Below are 21,544 nucleotides of genomic sequence, written 5' to 3'. Positions count from 1 at the left end.
TACAGTGCACATGGGAACAACCATTACATTATACCCATACACGGAATCACAAAAAGGTGAAAGTGAGAATAAACCTCACGATGTGTACGGTGCATTGCAACAACAATGGACAAAGCTGACGAGTTGTGGACGACCTGAAAACCCCCATTATTATAGTGAAGCATTCCCAAATTTCTTGTCACGAATCAATTCTAAACTCTTCGCTTGCACATCCATAGTAATGCTGAATTGATGCTTGCACAAGCGTTGAGCCAATGGAAAAAGGGCTATTTTTTTCCCGGTTTATAAAAAATCTAGACTAATGATGCCACTGGAAGGTATGCTGTGCATATTGAAATGATGTTGCATGGTCCCTCGTGTGTTGGCGAGGCGAGACTCACTGCATTATCATCCTCCACTGATGAGTTTGCAAGAGTGAAACACCTGTCTAGAAGCGTAACATTATCTGTCAACGGAAGTGTCCTTGCTGTGCTGGTGTGATATGCTTCGTGAATGGGTTCGGCTAAGAGCGCATGGTGGTGACGGGTTGAGGATGTAGCAAATTTTAACTAGATCCAGAATAATTTGTGTGGGTAATGATCTCGTCAATGTTAGAAAAGGTCTTGTCAAACATTGAAATACACAGCACCCTATGTTCATAAGTAATTGCTTGTGAACACGGAACAAGAAATCACACTCACCTTGTGTTGTGGTTGTAACCACACTGAACACCACTTCTGCAGATCCTGGTCTAATTCCAGTGGATCCAAAACTAGCTACACTGCATACATAGTTGCCTGCATCTGATGCAATTGGTTCCTGGATTGTCAGTACTTCTCCATTCAAGCCACCGATCTCAAATCTACCCAAAGGAAGATCTCTGCCATCCGAAAGAGACCAGCGATAAATCACGAATAACGCATTGGGATCATTGTGACTGCATCTGAGCACAAAATTGTTGGTGCTAGAGTCCAACTCCACTCTTGAAGGAGATACTGTGGCGAAGGATCCTATATCACATCAAAAAGAAGCACAAACAATGAGGAAGTGGTTGTCAAACCACTCGTTCTCAAACACACACGCACACACACACACACACACACACACACACACACCTCAGACCTCAGACATGCCCATCGCGGGAGCGATGATAGCGAACAGCTATGTTAGATATAGCAACTTGTGCTGGGATTACACCATTCAACAGCTTGCAAGGCTGATGAATTGACCGCCACTATTTTTAGCCTGGTATCCACCACACAGCTGTTTGAAGTGACTTTTTCTGGCCAGTGAATCCCTATTTTTCATTTTTCCATTACACACACACAAACACACACACACACACACACACACACACACACACACACACACACACACACGATCTACCTTATTGTTTCTACGGATCACATTCCAGTTGTGATCATCAACTAAGACATACATGTTATCCAGATCATGGTTATCATGCATGCAGTCTCTTTCATTTCTAACTCTCCTATATATTTCACACTACTCATGGAATAATTTTATTCCCCACACTCACCTGGTGGTGTTGGAGGCATTGTTGTCCCTGGACCTGAACTAGCTGCAATCGGTCTCGTTGTTCTTCCGTCATCAACTACAAAACACAAAGTGGAAATCAATTACATGAATTACTCTGATGGTGAGCCAAGGAAAGTGTTAAATTGAAAGAAGGAAAATGGTGGGGCACAAGTTATGCGTTAGAGTCCACCAAGTCACCCTCTCTAACTCACTTCCTTGCCGTGGAATGTCTCAGTACTCCTTGTTAGTCTTGTGCTACCTTGTGCACGCCTGACCGTTCAAAACCTGGTTTAGTTGGTGGACTCGCATAACTTGTGCCCCACCGGCCGTTTTCCTCGTTTCAAATCACATGAAGGCATGCAATATAGATATACCATTGCTAGTGAAAGTACAAGACAAAAATGGGGCTAAAACCTGTATCAAAGGAAAAATGGCAATCGCGAACTACACATGGCTGCCAGCAACGAAGGCCAGTGAAGTTGTTGTATTCTGATGAGGCCATTTAACACCAGGTAGCGACAGCATAAACTGAAACTCACCTGCTGGTGTTGATCCAGGTTGTTGTGTGCTTACTTCTCCACCTGGACTAACTGGAATTGGTCTTGTTGTTGCTGAGTCATCAACTGCAAGACATTAGATAAACACAGTCATGCAGCCACGGGCCAGGTTATCGGATGCAGTTAATACATTTCGGGGCAGTAAAATAGTGCACTGGATAGCGAAAATCGCAGTGGCCTTGATCGGGTTACTGCTATATATTGCCGATGTTTAGCCTGGAGGCTGTAACCTACAATGCTACCATGCCCGGATTGTAAGCTAGAATGCTGTATCAATCTGTTGTTCAAACAGAGAGGTCATGTTAGTTGCTTGCATTTTGTATCCTAATTAGAAAAAATTGTAGTTTTGCTGTTCTAGTTGCAAAGCCCACCACCACAGATCCTCAATCAGTTGAAATTTGATAAGACCGGCTGCAGGAACACTCTCCGCTTAGGTCAGCGCCACAGCATGAATGCCATGTGGGACGCACAGATGGCCACAGTAATTAAAACTAAATTTAAAAGTGGAGAAAATCCACCCACAGCCTCTTCCTCTTGCTGCATGGTCTGCAAACAACATCATGCTGTTGAGATGGGGCTACCTTCCATGCATCGGCACATGTCTTATATGAGGACCGGGCATCTGGGGGATTGATCTGATTCCTAGCTTGGTGGAAGCTGGTTTGAGTTTTCGGGCGTAACATGACAACCAGCAGTGCCACCCGACACGCAGTTCGGTGCATAAAAACTACGACTTCATTGCTAGGCAATGACAACTACACTCTTAAAGTGACTATCAGTCATCACAGATCACCTACTACTCACCATATACAACCATTGCTGATCCAGAGTCGACGTTGTTGTCCATCCTTTGCACCATACAAAAATATTGTCCAGCATCAGAAGGCAAAGCATTCTCCACGGTCAGGATCTCTCCAGATGCACCGCTGATCACCACCCGAGTCATGGGCAGTGGTACTCCATATGCTCTTACCCACTGTATGATTGGTGCCAGGCCAGCAACATCTGGATAGTCATGACTACATGTTAACTGGAAGCTGTACGTAGAGCTGTTCATCACTACTCTCTCAGGGGAAACACTCACACTATACCCTGGAGGGAATGCAAAAGGCAAAATAAACCGTGGGAACAGGATATGATGGATATCTTGATGGACTATAGTTTGATGATTATCCCGTAAAAAACCACTGAGTATCAGGTTTTGAGCGCAAGGCTCAAGAACAGAGATCCTCCTATTTTGTTTAGATATTTATTCAACTCAAGCTCATCAAAAATACAAGCAATGCTAATATGAAAAGCAACCCCAGATATGAGCGTGATAGCCAAACATAGAGAAATCTAGGAGAATACCTGACATGGTATTGAGAGATTTTGACTTTTGTCAGTTTACTTTCCGTATCTCTTGGTGGTATGGGCATTGTTTCCTACCACCTTGATCAACCAAGAGCATTTGCTCAGCTCAGTCAGGCTTGTGTGACTACTGACCTTGGGTATAACAACTACCGAATACCCACACAATCTTCAGACACAGTGATAATTTGACTGCATGCTTTTAACCCAACGAATGATGACATCACATGTTTAGTGGACAACAGAGGGTGGTTATTCGCAAATTTTAGAGTACTTCAAGCAACGCTAAAGCTATTTATGGATGAGGGTCACAGTGTTATCACTATCTGCCCCCTTAGTCGTATGCCACACGGTGAAAGAAAATTGCCAACAGACAAGGAACGAGACTGTAGGGACACATAAAAAAATATAAAAAAATTCGACGGGTTCGCGTACCGGGCAGGTCAAGAACAAGGAGTCGTACAACTCCGTCAGGCGAAATAGCACGTCATAGTACATTTGAGATCAGCGGGAAGAAGATGACGACGTCCACTAATTTAGTATCTGTGCACACGAATCTGCTGTGTGTGTGACTCTGTGTCAGCTATGATATCATCTTCTGTGGTTCCATGCCTAGCATGTACGTCTGAACCATCCTGCAAAGTTTGAATGACGTAGGTTGAGCGATCGCTCCGCGAAACATACTTTTTGAAATTCTCTTCGTAGTGTTAGGTACCTCCTCCCGTACCTTTTCTAGCTGGCCTGCATGCACTTACGTACTCACCTTTTGTCTCCTTTTGTTCCGTTGGCCTGGGTAGCTACTTGCGCGCCCATATTTGCCATAGCTACCCAGGCCCTTTATCTTGCCATTCAGACTTGATCTCTCTCTCTCTCTTTTCTCACTCTTCAATGTAGTCGTTTCGTTCGTCTTGGTCTCTTGTCTCGTCGTCTATAATAAATGTCGTTCCCACTAACTTGTTCCCGTTGTCAGTCGTCCTGTTTCAAACTCAACATTGGCGCCCGATTATTGATCGACCCACGACCCTGAGATCATCCCATGCCCAGCCGTCCTCAACCACCATTCGTCTCGTCTATGTCAACCTCGTCTCGTCCATGTCAGTCTCGTCTCTCCTACGCCAACCTCGTCTCGTCTCTATCAACCTCGTCTCTCCTACGCCAACCTTACCTCGTCTATTCTCGTTCAAGCCATGCAGGTCAGCTACCTTTCTCTCTTTCTTTTTTTTGTATGCTTCTTCGTCAAATTTATTTTCGTGAATTTTTTTGTAGTGTATGCGCGCGCGTGTGTTCGTAAAACATAACCAAGTTAGGGGTCCGATCATGGTGAGCCACGCTCTAATTTTTGGATGTTTAGCAAAAGTGTAACTAGGCTGTATTAGCCATGCAAAATACTAGTAATTCACGTTCCTCGTCAAACTCCAATAGTTATTACACACAATAAGTAGTACAGGAATGATGTGTACGAGTGCATTTTTAGTACACACTTTCGTGAGATCCATGCGCGCGTGCAGTATGTGTGTGTGTGTGTGTGTGTGTTTTCTCCTCCAGTTCATTTTTTTAAATCTTTTTCTCTCTTTTTTTTTCTCTCCGCGAGGACGCGGGATTTTTTTTCATGGAGGGGTTGTATGTTAGGTACCTCCTCCCGTACCTTTTCTAGCTGGCCTGCATGCACTTACGTACTCACCTTTTGTCTCCTTTTGTTCCGTTGGCCTGGGTAGCTACTTGCGCGCCCATATTTGCCATAGCTACCCAGGCCCTTTATCTTGCCATTCAGACTTGATCTCTCTCTCTCTCTTTTCTCACTCTTCAATGTAGTCGTTTCGTTCGTCTTGGTCTCTTGTCTCGTCGTCTATAATAAATGTCGTTCCCACTAACTTGTTCCCGTTGTCAGTCGTCCTGTTTCAAACTCAACATTGGCGCCCGATTATTGATCGACCCACGACCCTGAGATCATCCCATGCCCAGCCGTCCTCAACCACCATTCGTCTCGTCTATGTCAACCTCGTCTCGTCCATGTCAGTCTCGTCTCTCCTACGCCAACCTCGTCTCGTCTCTATCAACCTCGTCTCTCCTACGCCAACCTTACCTCGTCTATTCTCGTTCAAGCCATGCAGGTCAGCTACCTTTCTCTCTTTCTTTTTTTTGTATGCTTCTTCGTCAAATTTATTTTCGTGAATTTTTTTGTAGTGTATGCGCGCGCGTGTGTTCGTAAAACATAACCAAGTTAGGGGTCCGATCATGGTGAGCCACGCTCTAATTTTTGGATGTTTAGCAAAAGTGTAACTAGGCTGTATTAGCCATGCAAAATACTAGTAATTCACGTTCCTCGTCAAACTCCAATAGTTATTACACACAATAAGTAGTACAGGAATGATGTGTACGAGTGCATTTTTAGTACACACTTTCGTGAGATCCATGCGCGCGTGCAGTATGTGTGTGTGTGTGTGTGTGTGTTTTCTCCTCCAGTTCATTTTTTTAAATCTTTTTCTCTCTTTTTTTTTTCTCTCCGCGAGGACGCGGGATTTTTTTTCATGGAGGGGTTGTATGTTAGGTACCTCCTCCCGTACCTTTTCTAGCTGGCCTGCATGCACTTACGTACTCACCTTTTGTCTCCTTTTGTTCTGTTGGCCTGGGTAGCTACTTGCGCGCCCATATTTGCCATAGCTACCCAGGCCTTTTATCTTGCCATTCAGACTTGATCTCTCTCTCTCTCTTTTCTCACTCTTCAATGTAGTCGTATCGTTCGTCTTGGTCTCTTGTCTCGTCGTCTATAATAAATGTCGTTCCCACTAACTTGTTCCCGTTGTCAGTCGTCCTGTTTCGAACTCAACAATAGTATATCTTCCACCATTGAAATTTCGAATTTCTTGCTGAGAGGGGTGGCTTGCAACCTCGATATGGCTTGTTCCAGGCATGCTTTGGAGCCATCTTCTGTTGAAGTAGTGGCGGGGATCTGCCATGCAACTGCTACAACAAAAAATGATTCGATCTGAGAAAGGGTGAGACCGCGAATCTCGGTTGAATATTGAGTATTTCAAGCCTTTTCACGACGAAGATGGAGTTCTTTTTGGAGATGGACGTCGCGGCAAAGGACATGGTGTCCGACTTCTGGCGTCTGGTGAAGCCAGGGATCATTTGTCCAGTCAGGTCGGCAGCCTAACCGTCGGTAAGCTTGTGTTTGGATCCCGTTCTGCTCGATGTGGTAGATCACAAACAATTTGATATCGCACAAATTGATCTCAGCATCGTGCGTACGGTATTTTATATTCAGAAAATCCCAAAGTTTCTCTGTGTGGCCGTCCTATGCCACGAGAAACTCCAATCAGGCTCCTATGTCCTCTGCCTTCATGATTGAATGTCCACTTCGTTTGAACAATGAACACAACAATCAGGGACGGCTTTGCAATGAAAAATACAGCTATACTGAAGCTGAAAAAAAGAAGAAAAAACGTGCTCCGGATGAGACTCGAGTACACGCATACTCTCCCAGCAGGTGAAACGCAAATTTTTGTGAAAAATGCGTGTCGCCGACTGACCAGTAATTTCGCCTGACGCCCTGGTCAAGAACCACCTTTCCGCTTCCGTGGGATGCCACCACCCCATGATCAGGCGTCAGATGCGGCTCCTAAACGGTGGGGGAGGATAGATCAGATCCACCACCCATAGGCCAAAGGTCTAAATCCCATTTGCCACATCCATGTTTTACTCATGCCAGACATGGACATATGGACATAACGCACAAACCGGTGCTTTATGAATGCATGCATACCTTTAGTTGTGACAAGGGCTTGAGGAGTAGTTGGCGTTGCTGCCGTTGATGTATCGGGTGCTGTTCCGGACCCTATGATTGGGGCAGTTGTTTCATCCGTGGCATCAGTACCAGTGATATTGCTCGTTGTTGGCATGTCAGTTGTTACAGCTGCAGGCAATGTAGAACACCGGGAAGTAAACAGAAGTGTCACTACACACAAGAAGAGAAGAAAGCTTCACGATCCTCAAAAATAAACAGTTTTAGAGCTTTTTCACTGACTTCTCATCAGGTGGAACACAGTCAAATAAGAGAAATAAGCGGACGATGCATTGCAACAACAATGGACAACGCAAACGAGTTGTTGACGACGTAACATAACCCCTTTATACCGTAAAGTACCGTTGATCCACCCCATCTTTAATTGCCCCAACCCCCGTCGATTTTCTGCCTGTGAAGCGACTTCGGGGTATACAACGAAATACGATGTTGAACCGAGGCATGCACTGCTGTACACAGTATGTGCGAGTGCAGGATGAAAATGTGCACAACCCAGCACATCGAGTCTGAACTTCCATGTTGTTGCACATCGTACTGCACTTGACAGCCTTGATCTAATCCCCGCCCCCTGCCGAGAACCCAGCTGGGAAGCGACATGGCGTCGGGGTGGATCACCATTACTTTATGGTAATAGTGAAGCATTATCTTGTCACGAATCAATTCTAAACTCTTTACCCGCACCTTCATAGTAATGGTAAATTGATGCTTGCACAAGCGTTGAGCCAATGGAAGAAAGACTAATTAGTGGCAACCACTGTGCATATTTACCTTGCGATGGAACTGTGAAACTCAATGCTTCACTCCATTCAGACACAATGCAGTTGTCTGCATCACCGTGATAGCGAATTCTCAGTGCCGCTTGTGTTCCCGCACCAAGTCGTGGTATGACAACCTCCTTTGTACTATTACCCACAGCAATTTGTCCCACTGGTCCCCAGGCATTGTCCACAAAGAGCTCCACGCTGAAGAAGCTCACTCCTTGCACAAAGTTCGGATATGATGGTACTTGGTACATGCCAAGTGACTCATCAACAAAGCGTATTGCATTATCTGGCCACACAGGTGCGTCTGAAGCAGTACAACAGAAAGCAAAATCAGAGTTGAAGTAGACATTCACAGTGTATGGGTCGCTTTAGATGGTGACTTTCTCTTAACGGGCACAAGCATTATCGGGAAGGCCAAAAGTCAAACAGAGAAGAACATTAGAAAATAGTTGATCTGATGAAGATGTCAAAACCTCCATTGGTCCGGTATCAAATGTCCAATTGACTGCAAGGTACTTCAAGTACAATGTAATTCTTACCCACTGTTCTGCATGGGGAGTCGCTGGTGCCACTGCCGCCCAAATCAGTGACCATCATGTCACCAGATGCCGTGGTCAATGAATCAGAAGTGATCCCTGCATTCACACAATCATAGAACAAATAGATGACAAAGATATTGTCATACTTTGATCCACGACGGGGTGATAGAGTACCGACTATCTCACCCATCGACTTTTTAGAGTATTGCTCCGAGTACTCCTAACACTGTCTGTCGTCAGAGACTTTTCTCTCCTTCTCCTCCGAAGACAGTGTCCTGTCTGTTTGTATTTGCCTGTGCGCTGTGATCATTATACAAAGATTAGGGAGGTTTCGCTCTAGCACACATAAAAAAGCATATGACGCTCGTCTTTTCTTCGAGGTTCTAGCCAAAGCAACGTAGCTAAGCGATGCACTCTTTTTCACATTTTACAGGAATGAAAAGTGAAATTGAACTATGCCTGATTAGACTAATCACAACTCCTGTTTTTTACGTACGGAATGCATTGCATGTATACAGGCCCTCATCTTTGTAGACCACTATGCTGACTCACTACTACTACTACTACTACTACTACTACAAAAAGAAGTCCTCTCAAACCTGAACAACACAAAACCTTATGTTCATCTGTAGCTGCTCGTGAACACGAAATAGGAAATCACACTCACCTTGTGTTGTTGTTGTAACCACACTGAACACCACTTCTGCAGATCCCGGTCTAATTTCAGTGGATCCACCACTATCCACACTGCATACATAGTTGCCTGCATCTGATGCAATTGGTTCCTGGATTGTCAGTACTTCTCCATTCAAGCCACCGATCTCAAATCTACCCAAAGGAAGATCTCTGCCATCCGAAAGAGACCAGCGATAAGTCACGAATAATGCATTTGGATCATTGTGACTGCATCTGAGCACAAAATTGTTGGTGCTAGAGTCAAACTCCACTCTAGATGGAGATACTGTGGCGAAGAATCCTACATCACATCAAAAAAAGCACAAGCAATGAGGAAGTGGCTGTCAAAGTTTGCAAGTGATTAGCAATTTAGCAGACACACGTATAAAATGGAGATGGCTGATTGGAACTTGGAGGAGAGTTATGCAGAACAAGTGGCTAGTAACTGGGAAGGCATACAGCATCGAACAGTGGAACTTCGGTGCTTTCGTCGTAACGGAGGGATTGCAAGTTAGCAATTAGCAGAAATATGTGTGTATTTCTAGTCACCTCTGATCAGTACGGACTTAGAGCACCCTTTGCGACACCAAAATTTGATATAAAAATCAGCAAACTCCAGCGAAACGGATCGGATCGAAAGATGGCCTGGTTCAATCGAGCCTGGCCTCAGAACAAACTTGGACAAGATACCTTCCATCCACGAGCAGGATTCTGGCAACTGATCATTGCTATTGTGAGTTTCAGCTCGGCAAACACACACTGTAAAAGTGTCTGGACTTCGAGCACCTGGGTCTACTCTTTTGAGCTACCATAATTCGCTTCAAATGCGGTATCCAACTGACCTGTAGGTGTTGTTGGCTCCTGTGTCGTAACCACCATACTGGTTGTATCTGGCATATCAGCTGTGGTCGTGACAATTGCGGGCTGTGTTGTTGCTGTTGGTGGCATAGTAGTGCGTGCTGGACCGACTGCATACAGTAGACACACAGCACACATGTACATCACTAGGTCACAAGAACTGTATGGCAGACTGCCACCACACTGACTTCAACCGAAGATCTGGACTTCTGTTTTAGAGGGCTCCATGGACCCCAGCCCCGAGTATCGAGCACTGTTTTGAACAGTGTAAGTTGAACAGTGTACTGTAAAAGCCATTATTCTAACGAGGCGCATATATAACGATTTCCCAAAATTGACTAGTTTACGTGTACCAAAGGTAACGATTCTCACTCATTCTCAACACTCAGTAGGACAGTATAATGTATCGATTTCTATATAACGGGTTTTGAGGGAATGAGACAAACGGGAAAAGTCTGAAGAAAAAATTGACTGTCACCACCAGGACTCGAACCAGGGACCCTCGCTTGTAGCCAGCGATATAACGATTTATATTTTAATGACAGATTTCTCCTCGTTAATTTGTTAGAGTTAGCACTTCGTTATACAGATGGCTTTTACAGTAAGTTGACTACTGTGCATCCCACAGTATGTTATATCTGGGATCCTTCATACTGAAGTGACTGCCAGGGTAGACGATACTTACTGAACTGAACCTGGGCAGTTCCACTGTAAAACATCACATCTGGTGCTTCGACTTCGCACACGTATGCTCCACTGTCCGATGGTTCAGGAGTCTGGATGCGCAGGACCTCGCCGTCGTGACCCATTACTTGGTGACGTCGCTCGTCAAGCGGTGTCCCGTCCTGCCGCCTCCATGTGTAGAACGGGTAGGTGATGTTCGGCGCATCGTGACTGCACGTCAACACAATGCTCTCTGTACTGGCATTGGCCATCGCCGAGGATGGAGATACGCTAGCAATGTAGACTGCAAGTATATCACAAACAGAAATAGAACACACACACACACACACACATACACACACATACACAAACACACACACACACACACACACACACACACACACACACAAAACACACACACACACACACACACAAAAAACACAACATACACACAAACACACACACACACAAAACACACAGCACACAGCTGTGAAACTCCCACAGTACCTAAGCAGCAAAGCCAATGTCAGGCACAAACCGGCAAGTGGATCACAATACGCGTAACCATGGTCTTTGACTAACCTGCAACTACTGGTTCTTCAGTTGTTGTTGTTGTTGTTGTTGTTGTTGTAGTGGCATTGATTGGCTGTGCTGTTGATGGTTGAGGTGCTGTAGTGCGTGCTGGATCTACTGCAACACACATGCACGCCCGCAAGCCCGCACACGCAAGCACACACGTGCGCGTCATCTCAAACATTGAACGATACAGCACTCTATGTTTATCTGTAGCTGCTCGTGAACACGGAACAAGAAATCACACTCACACGGAACAAGAAATCACACTCACACGGAACAAGACATCACACTCACCTTGTGTTGTGGTTGTAACCACACTGAATACCACTTCTGCAGATCCCGGTCCAATTTCAGTGGATCCACCACTATCCACACTGCATACATAGTTGCCTGCATCTGATGAAATTGGTTCCTGGATAGTCAATACTTCTCCATTCAAGCCACCGATCTCAAATCTACCCAAAGGAAGATCTCTGCCATCCGAAAGAGACCAGCGATAAGTCACAAATAACGCATTGGGATCATTGTGACTGCATCTGAGCACAAAATTGTTGGTGCTAGAGTCAAACTCCACTCTTGATGGAGATACTGTGGCGAAGAATCCTACATCACATCAAAAAGAAGCATACACAATCTCAACAACATACATACCCGATCTACCTCATTGTTTCTATTAGGGGTGAAACAATTATACCGAATATTCGAATACTCGTTTGGATTTTTCGAATATAATCGTACTCGGAATAAATCAGAGTACTTGCTTATACATGGTACATACATTTACCACAGAAGTCTGCAGTTTCAGAGCAGCAGTCAGCAGATATTCATGTGCAGACTGTGTGGTGAACATTTGTTCACGAGTAGAGAGAGCCCAAATGACCCACCAACCAATACACCCGAGAAAAGAACTGCCAATCGTTTCAAACCAGGGTTGTATCATGTGGTTTTTGAGGCGGTTGGTGTGTGATTTTTAGGATATCAAGAATACTCGAATACTCGAATATTCGATCGGAGAAAATCAGAGTACTCGAACTCGGGATCTCAGTGCCAACTTTCACCCCTAGAACTTTCTATACATCACCATTCCAGTTGTGATCATCAACCATGACAGACATGTCCTCCAGATCATAGTTATCATGCATACAGTCTCCATTAATTTTCATTTTAACTTTCCTTTATATTTCACACTACTCATGGAATATTGTTATTCCCAACACTCACCTGCTGGTGTGGGTGGCATTGTTGTCGATACACCTTCTTCTGTGGTAATCTCTGGACCTGAACTACCTGCAATTGGTCTCGTTGTTCTTCCATCATCAACTACAACCCAAAAAATTGAAATCAATCACATGAAGGCATGCAATATCAATATACCATTGCTAGTGAAAATACAAAACAAAATTGGGGCAAACACCTGTATCAAAGGAACATTGGCAATCGCGAACTACACATCGCTGCTAGCAACGGAGGCCAGTGAAGTTGCTGTATTCTGATGAGGACATTGAACACCAGGTAGCGACAGCAAAACTGAAACTCACCTGCTGGTGTTGATCCTGGTTGTTGTGTGCTCACTTCTCCACCTGGACTAACTGGAATTGGTCTTGTTGTTGCTGAGTCATCAACTGCAAGACATTGGATCAACGCAGGCAGCAACTAGTCAGGTCCTGGGAGGCAGTTAGTACATAACTGGGTAGTGAAAATTGCCGTGGCCTTGACCGGGTTACTGCTGTATATTTCAGATGTTTAGCCTGGAGGCTACAAGCTACATCGCTACCATGTCTAGACTGTAAGCCACAGTGCTTTATCAATCATTTGTTTCAACAGACAGGCCATAATAGCTACTTTCTACTTCCATTTTGTTTCTTTAATTTAATGTAGTCTTGCTGTTCTAGGTGCACCACAGATCCTCAATCACTTGTGGCCACAAAAGAGATTAGGCCGGCTGCAGGGACACTCTGATCTACTCTATGCACTACAAATCAAAACCCACAAAAACTTCAACAGGATTTGACCTGTGTGTTCAGTGGATGCGTGAAAAACAGTGCATTTGTCCAGAGTGAGTGCAATCCTATGTGAAACATGACTACGTCGCAATCAAAACAACGCAATGGGAGTGGCTAGCCCCCAATGGCTTGTCCACCCACTCTTCAAAACAACACTGCAATCATGGATATTGAATATACTCTTAAAATGACTATCAGTCATCACTCATCGCTCATTACTCACCATATACAACCATTGCTGATCCAGTGTTGAAGTTGTTGTCCATCGTTTGCACCGTACACACATATTGTCCAGCATCAGAAGGCAAAGCATTCTCCACGGTCAGGATCTCTCCAGATGCACCGCTGATCACCACCCGAGTCATGGGCAGTGGTACTCCATATGCTCTTACCCACTGTATGATTGGTGCCAGGCCAGCAACATCTGGATAGTCATGACTACATGTTAACTGGAAGCTGTACGTAGAGCTGTTCATCAGTACTCTCTCAGGGGAAACACTCACACTATACCCTGGAGGGAATGCAAAAGGCAAAATAAACCATGAGAACAGGATATGATGGACATCTTGATCTACTACAGTTTGATGAGTATCCCATACAAAAGAACCTGATTATCAGGTTTTGAGAGCAAGGCTCAAGAACAGAGATCACTATCTTCCCTCTAAGTCTTATGCCACATTATGAAAGAAAGTCGTTAAGATACAAGAAACGAGACTGTAGGGACTTGACACACAAAGATTGTATCGCCATTTATCACCGGTGCTTCATGAAAGCATGCATACCTTTAGTTGTGACAAGAACTTGAGGAGTAGTTGGCGTTGCTGCCGTTGATGTATCAGGCGTTGTTCCCGACCCGATGCCTGGGGCAGTTGTTTCATCCGTGGCATCAGTACCAGTGACTTTGCTCGTTGTTGGCATGTCAGTTGCTACAGCTGCAGGCAATGTAGAACACCGGGAAGTAAACAGAAGTGTCACTACACACAAGAAGAGAAGAAAGCTTCAGGATCCTCAAATTAATAGTTTGAAAGCTTATCCACCAGGTCCTTCACTGAATTCTCATCAGGTGAAATACAGTCAAATAGGAGAAACTGAGCAAGTACAATGACCTATATCCAGGAGAGATTTAAAAAAAACCCCATACAGTGCACATGGCAACATCCACAGCAGTAGACCCATGCAGGGAATCACAAAAAGGTGAAAGTGAGAATAAACCAAACAAGTGTATGATGCATTGCAACAACAATGGACAAAGCTGACGAGTTGTGCACGACCTGAAAACCCCCATTATTATAGTGAAGCATTCCCAAATTTCTTGTCACGAATCAATTCTAAACTCTTCGCTTGCACATCCATAGTAATGCTAAATGGATGCTTGCACAAGCGTTGAGCCAATGGAAGAAGGGCTAATTTTCCCCCCGTTTGTAAAAAATCTAGACTAATGATGCCACTGGAAGGTATGCGGTGCATATTAAAATGTTGTTGCATGGTCCCTTGTGTGTTGGCGAGGCGAGACTCACCGCATTATCATCCTCCACTGATGAGTTTGGAAGAGTGAATTCTGTCAACGGAATTGTCCTTGCCGTGCTGGCGTGATATGCTTCGTGAATGGGTTTGGCTAAGAGCGCATCGTGGTGACGGGTTGAGGATGTAGCAAATTTTAACTAGATCCAGAATAATTTGTGTGGGTAATGATGTCGTCAATGTTAGAAAAGGTCTTGTCAAACATTGAAATACACAGCACCCTATGTTTATAAATAATTTCTTGTGAACACAGAACAAGAAATCACACTCACCTTGTGTTGTGGTTGTAACCACACTGAATACCACTTCTGCAGATCCCGGTCTAATTCCAGTAGATCCAAAACTAGCTACACTGCATACATAGTTGCCTGCATCTGATGCAATTGGTTCCTGGATTGTCAGTACTTCTCCATTCAAGCCACCGATCTCAAATCTACCCAAAGGAAGATCTCTGCCATCCGAAAGAGACCAGCGATAAATCACGAATAACGCATTGGGATCATTGTGACTGCATCTGAGCACAAAATTGTTGGTGCTAGAGTCCAACTCCACTCTTGAAGGAGATACTGTGACGAAGGATCCTATATCACATCAAAAAGAAGCACAAACAATGAGGAAGTGGTTGTCAAACCACTCGTTCTCAAAACACACACACACACCCGATCTACCTTATTGCTTCTATGCATCACCATTCCAGGTGTGATCATCAACCATGACATACATGTCCTCCAGATCATAGTTATCATGCATGCCGTCTCTATTTCATTTCTAACTCTCCTTTATATTTCACACTCCTCATGGAATTATTTTATTCCCCACACTCACCTGCTGGTGTTGGAGGTATTGTTGTCGATACACCTTCTTCTGTGATAATTTCTTGACCTGATGAACTACCTGCAATTGGTCTCGTTGTTCTTCCATCATCAACTACAATCCACAAAATGGAAATCAATCACATGAAAGCATGCAATATATACCATTGCTAGTGAAAGCACAAGACAAAAGTGGGGCAAAACACCTGTATCAAAAGAACGATGGTAATCGAGAACTACACATCGCTGCCAGCAACTAAGGCCAGTGAAGTTGCTGTATTTCGAGGGGGCCATTGAGTACCAGGCGGCAGAAAAAAACTGAAACTCACCTGCTGGTGTCGATCCAGGTTGTTGTGTGCTCACTTCTCCACCTGGACTAACTGGAATTGGTCTTGTTGTTGCTGAGTCATCAACTGGAAGACATTGGATCAACGCAGGCAGCAACTAGTCAGGTCCTGGGAGGCAGTTAGTACATAACTTCGGGGTATACAATGAAATACGATGTTGAACCAAGGCATGCACTGCTGTACACAATATGTGCGAGTGCAGGATGAAAATGTTCACAACCCACAAATCGAGTCTGAGCTTCCATGTTGTGTACATCGTACTGCACTTGACAGCCTTGATCTAATTCCCGCCCCCTGCCGAGAACCCAGCTGGGAAGCGACATGGCGTGGGGGCGGATCACCGTTACTTTACGGTAATAGTGACGCATTTCTAAATTTCCTGTCACGAACTACTTCTAAACTCTTTGTCCACACCTTCACAGTAATGGTAAATTGATGCTTGCACAAGCGTTGAGCCAATGGAAGAAAGACTAATTAGCGGCAACCACTGTGCATATTTACCTTGCGATGGAACTGTGAAACTCAATGCTTCACTCCATTCGGACACAATGCAGTTGTCTGCATCACCATGATAGCGAATTCTCAGTGCCGCTTGTGTTCCCGCATCAAGTCGTGGTATCACAACCTCCTTTGTACTGTTACCCACAGCAATCTGTCCCACTGGTCTCCAGGCATTGTCCACAAAGAGCTCCACGCTGAAGAAGCTCACTCCTTGCACAAAGTTCGGATATGATGGCACTTGGTACATGCCCAGTGACTCATCAACAAAGCGTATTGCGTTATCTGGCCACACAGGTGCGTCTGAAGCAATACAATAAAAAAGGAAAAACAGAGTTGAAGTAGACATTCACAGTGGATTGGTGAAGTAGATATGTAGCATGGCTACTTGATAACACGTAATTTGTATACACATAAATAGTACACCGTAGGAATGCATAGATAGCTGTGCGCATACTTGCACTGCCCTGGTCTTCTTCTTCTCCTTGTGAGACAATGAACACAGATGATAACTTACCTATTAGTATATGGGCTACAATGCTGGCAGCGGAAAAATAGTCGTCGGTTTTGTCCTCGGCTGGGAAGACGCCTCCGCAGGAGAGACAAGTTGCAGATTCGACACGTTCCAGAGAGTCTGAGACCAGCTCCAGCTACTCGGGAGACCAGATCACATACTAAGTTCTAATTTACTAGTATTGATCATTCTATCCTTCGTCTCGTTGTCCATTCTTTACTTCTTGACTGATCGTTCGCTGTGCATGAGTAACAGTTTTGTTTGGTGTAGAACGGGCTACATTTTCACAAAAATATTTTGCGCACGTGAGTGTGCGTGCATACTTAGCAAGTACACTGTTGACGTCATGTCCTGTGCACGTGTATGTCCGTGTGACGTAACCAGAATGTTTTGTGTAGGTCATTTTTTTGTTGTAACATTTTTTCAAAAGGTTTTTTGAACTACAAATATTTGTAACTAAATACTTGCAGCTAGCTTGGGCCATTGATAGTGAGATATCGAGATGGGCAAGTCCAAATGCAAAAAGAAGACCAGGTCCCCTCGACCTCGTCCGTTCAAGATACCGTCTGACGGACATGCCAGTGCATCAGAGTTGCACCAGTCTAATGACACCGGGGTGCGTGATCAACTAGCTCAAGCGCTCGAGAAACTTGATCGCAGGTTGACAGACCTCGAAAAGAGACTCAGCTGTTTGAAAATTGTTGCCCCACAAACACAGGTTCCTACAGGAGCAAGTTTCGAATTTGATCAGCCTCATAGTAGTAACAGTGGTCGTGGGTATTCCTATGGTCGTGGTGGTCATGTGGAACCACCAATTTGTTTTGGTTGTGGACAACCTGGCCATTTTGCTGTAGATTGCCCACACAACCCTTGGCGCTCGGGAAACTAAGTTCGACTGGTGGTGTGGGACAACTCCCAGTCGTTCACGAGGAGCCATCAGATGAAGTACGTATCGAGGCTGTATCGTCTGTAGTCCCTACCCTAGATATCAATGTTCAAGGCAAGTGTGTAACGACGTTAATTGACTCTGGTTCCTGTGTTTCTATGTTGCATGATCCACCAGACGGTGCATTGGCCAAGTAAACGACTTTCTACTTACGGGCGAGAGCATTATCAGGAAGGCCAAAAATCAAACAGAGAAGAACATTAGAAAACGGTTAAACTGATGAATATGACAAAACCTCCTTTGGTCCGGTATCAAATATCCAATTAAAAGCAAGGTACTTTCAAGTACAGGGTACTGCTTACCCACTCTTTTGCATTGGGAGTCCGTGGTGCCACTGCCGCCCAAATCAGTGACCATCATGTCGCCAGATGCTGTGGTCAATGAATCAGAAGTGATCCCTGCATTCACACAATCATAGAACAAATAGATGACAAAGATATTGTCATACCTTGATCCACGACGGGGTGATAGAGCACCTACTATCTCACCCATCGACTTTTTAAAGTATTGCTCCACATACTCCTCCCAGCACAGTCTGCCCTCAGAAAACCTTCTCTCCTTCTCCCCTGAAGAAATAAAGTATTTGCCTGCCAGGTATGATCGTATTGGGAAATTAGAGGCCACATTATATATAATAGGTATGATCGTGATACAGAAATTGACTTGAAAGGGAGTAACAGATAGTTTTTTTTTCTTCTGAAACAAAGAATCTTACACGAAACCCTTTGGATTTTCATCAAGGGTCTCCAGTTCATAGCAATAGGCGGTTATGAAGTGGACACCATCACGATCTCAGCATTCTTCCTGTGCCTATTTTCTCCCCATAGAGACGATGCAGATTGCTCCACTATCTGAAGAAGTCCCTTCCCCGTGACACTGAGCTTATCCACACATACATGTACATGTCACGTTCGAGAAGAGAAGGAGATAGGCTGGAATTTTCTTGAAATTCAGTAAACCTTTCCTCTCTCCTCGTCAGGCGAAATAGCACGTCATAGTACATTCGAGATCAGCGGGAAGAAGATGACGACGTCCACTAATATAGTATTTGTGCACACAAATCTGCTGTGTGTGTTACTCTGTGTGTCAGCTATGGCATCATCGCCTGTGGTTCCATGCCTAGCATGTACGTCTGAACCATCCTGCAAAGTTTGAATGACGTCGGTTGAGCGATCGCTCCGCGAAACATACTTTTTGAAATTCTCTTCCTAGTATATCTTCCACCATTGAAATTTCGAATTTATTCGAATTTTTTGCTGAGAGGGGTGGCTTGCAACCTCGATATGGCTTGTTCCAGGCATGCTTTGGAGCCATCGCCTGTTGAAACAGTGGCGGGAAGCTGCCCTGCAACTGTTCCAACAGGAAATTAATCGATCCGAGAAAGCGCGTGTCCGCGAATCTCGGTTGAATATTGAGTATTCAAGCCTTTTCACGACGAAGATGGAGTTCTTTTTGGAGATGGACGTCGCGGCAAAGGACATGGTGTCCGACTTCTGGCGTCTGGTGAAGCCAGGGATCATTTGTCCAGTCAGGTCGGCAGCCTAACCGTCGGTAAGCTTGTGTTTGGATCCCGTTCTGCTCGATGTGGTAGATCACAAACAATTTGATATCGCACAAATTGATCTCAGCATCGTGCGTACGGTATTTTATATTCAGAAAATCCCAAAGTGTCTCTGTGTGGCCGTCCTATGCCACGAGAAACTCCAATCAGGCTCCTATGTCCTCTGCCTTCATGATTGAATGTCCACTTCGTTTGAACAACGAACACAACAATCGAGGACGGCTTTGCAATGAAAAATACAGCTATACTGGAGCTGAAAAAAGGAGAAAAAAACATGCTCAGGATGAGACTCGAGTACATGCATACTCTCCCAGCAGGTGAAACGCAATTTTTTGTGAAAAATGCGTGTCGCCGACTGACCAGTAATTTCGCCTGACGTGCTGTTTGAATTTCCTCCATTTTTTTTAGAAAGAACATTCTGTGATACAGCTGCTTTCTGGATTATACAGTGCAGCATTTATCCAGCACACTCTACAGGGTTGAGAGATGGAAAATGTCAAAAATGACAACACACGGATGCAAAATGGTAAAAACAACAAAAATATTAATTTTCAACAATTCTTACCAATAGGCGTGGTTGCATCTGTGCTCGTCGCAGTAGGAGTTGGAGCTGTAACAGGAGAATTGCGGACGAGAGTTATGCATAGGCAGGTTCTAAAAGAGGAATGCATTCGCTACGGGTGCTGTCCCACACATCTATGGGAAAACTGAAATGCGTTGAAAATGCTCGTACATGTAGTTAAAAAAAACATTGCGTCTTCGCGTGCTCCTCATCCACGAACAAGAAGCGTGCAATACTGCAAAGCATGAGTGTCCATGGATTAAACTTCATCTGCTGCTAAGTCACCACAAGAGACGCTTTCTCTCCCTCTCTCAAGATACTTGTTTTAACCATAGCAAGTGATTGACTGGGAAAGCTGCACCAGGTGGACCAAGCTGCAATCTACTACTATCACCGTTGTAAAAAAGAGAAGAAACACATGAGAACGAGTTATGCAGCAACTATCCACGACTGTAACAAGATGATAAACGGTCAGAAAGTGCGATAATAGGGCACAAAACTGACAGGCTACTGTGTTTCTTCTCTTTTTTTACATTTTTATTACTGGCTCAGTATCCGAGTTTAAATTAATATCACCGTTGTGTTGAAGAATAACTGTTATCAGTACAGTAGACACGGGGAAAAGAAACAATGGAACAAAATGGTGCTGTGCATGGAGCGTCTTAGTAATGAAAGCATCTTAGCATCTTAGTAATGAACTTCTAAGGGCACTACTCACAATAAATAACATGTCCTGAACCAGATGAAGTTTGGCCATTTGGAGCACCCACTGAACACAAATACTCTCCGTCATCATGCCAGGTGATGTTGACCACCGTCAGAATTTCTCCATGCATGCCGCTCAGTTGAAAGCGACCACCGGAAACTACCCGGCCCTCGGCTGTGAACCAGGAGATCGTGACGTTCGCTCCAGCGGGCAGGCTAGAGCTGCATGTCAACTGAAAGCTCTCATTTGTGTGGCTGATTATGACCGTTTCCGGTGTTACAGTGACCATGTGTGCTGATAGCAGTGCAAGGAGTGAAGAAAAGCATGCGTGAAATGAATATAGTCAACGTTATTCATCTATTCTTCGAAATGATCTACCACTAGATGTACTTAGAATCATAACTAATCGCAAGAAGTTCCCTTGCTCTGTGTGTGTGTGTGTGTGTGTGTGTTCGTGTGTGTGTGTGTTTGTGTGTATGTGAGTGAGTGAGTGTCTCTCTCTCTCTCTGTCTCTGTCTCTCTCTCTCTCTCTCTCTCTCTCTCTCTCTCTCTCTCTCTCTCTCTCTCTCTCTCTCTCTCTCTCTCCTGTCTCTGTCTCCATCTCCGTCTCTGTCTCTCTCTGTCATTGCTCCTCCCTCCCTCCCTCCCTCCCTCCCTCCCTCCCTCTCTCTTTCTGTCTCTCTCTCTCCTTCTCTCCCCCTCCTGACAACCCCGGCAAAGTCATCAACATCTAGGTGAGATGGAGAGATCATGCCCTCAGAGTGTAACC

At 44.7% G+C, this 21,544-nt stretch overlaps 1 protein-coding gene across 1 annotated transcript in view; it reads right to left on the bottom strand.

Annotated features, from left to right (window-relative positions):
* LOC135808598 (uncharacterized) overlaps nt 1–21,544 on the bottom strand; it is a 181,370-nt gene that overhangs the window by 72,208 nt on the left and 87,618 nt on the right. Inside the window, exons 75-83 of the mRNA XM_065321850.1 lie at nt 20,788–21,069; nt 20,073–20,117; nt 18,249–18,344; nt 7,999–8,298; nt 7,192–7,341; nt 2,880–3,167; nt 2,058–2,141; nt 1,520–1,594; nt 681–989 (exon numbers count right to left, since the gene is read on the bottom strand). Coding sequence (XP_065177922.1) covers nt 681–989; nt 1,520–1,594; nt 2,058–2,141; nt 2,880–3,167; nt 7,192–7,341; nt 7,999–8,298; nt 18,249–18,344; nt 20,073–20,117; nt 20,788–21,069 — 1,629 coding nt within the window. The remainder of the gene's footprint in view (nt 1–680; nt 990–1,519; nt 1,595–2,057; nt 2,142–2,879; nt 3,168–7,191; nt 7,342–7,998; nt 8,299–18,248; nt 18,345–20,072; nt 20,118–20,787; nt 21,070–21,544) is intronic.

The sequence above is a fragment of the Sycon ciliatum genome, chromosome 1, assembly GCF_964019385.1.
Source record: "Sycon ciliatum chromosome 1, ocSycCili1.1, whole genome shotgun sequence".
Lineage (NCBI taxonomy): Eukaryota > Metazoa > Porifera > Calcarea > Leucosolenida > Sycettidae > Sycon > Sycon ciliatum.
Note: the sequence above shows the minus strand (reverse complement) of the source record. Positions and strands in the feature narration are given on the sequence as shown.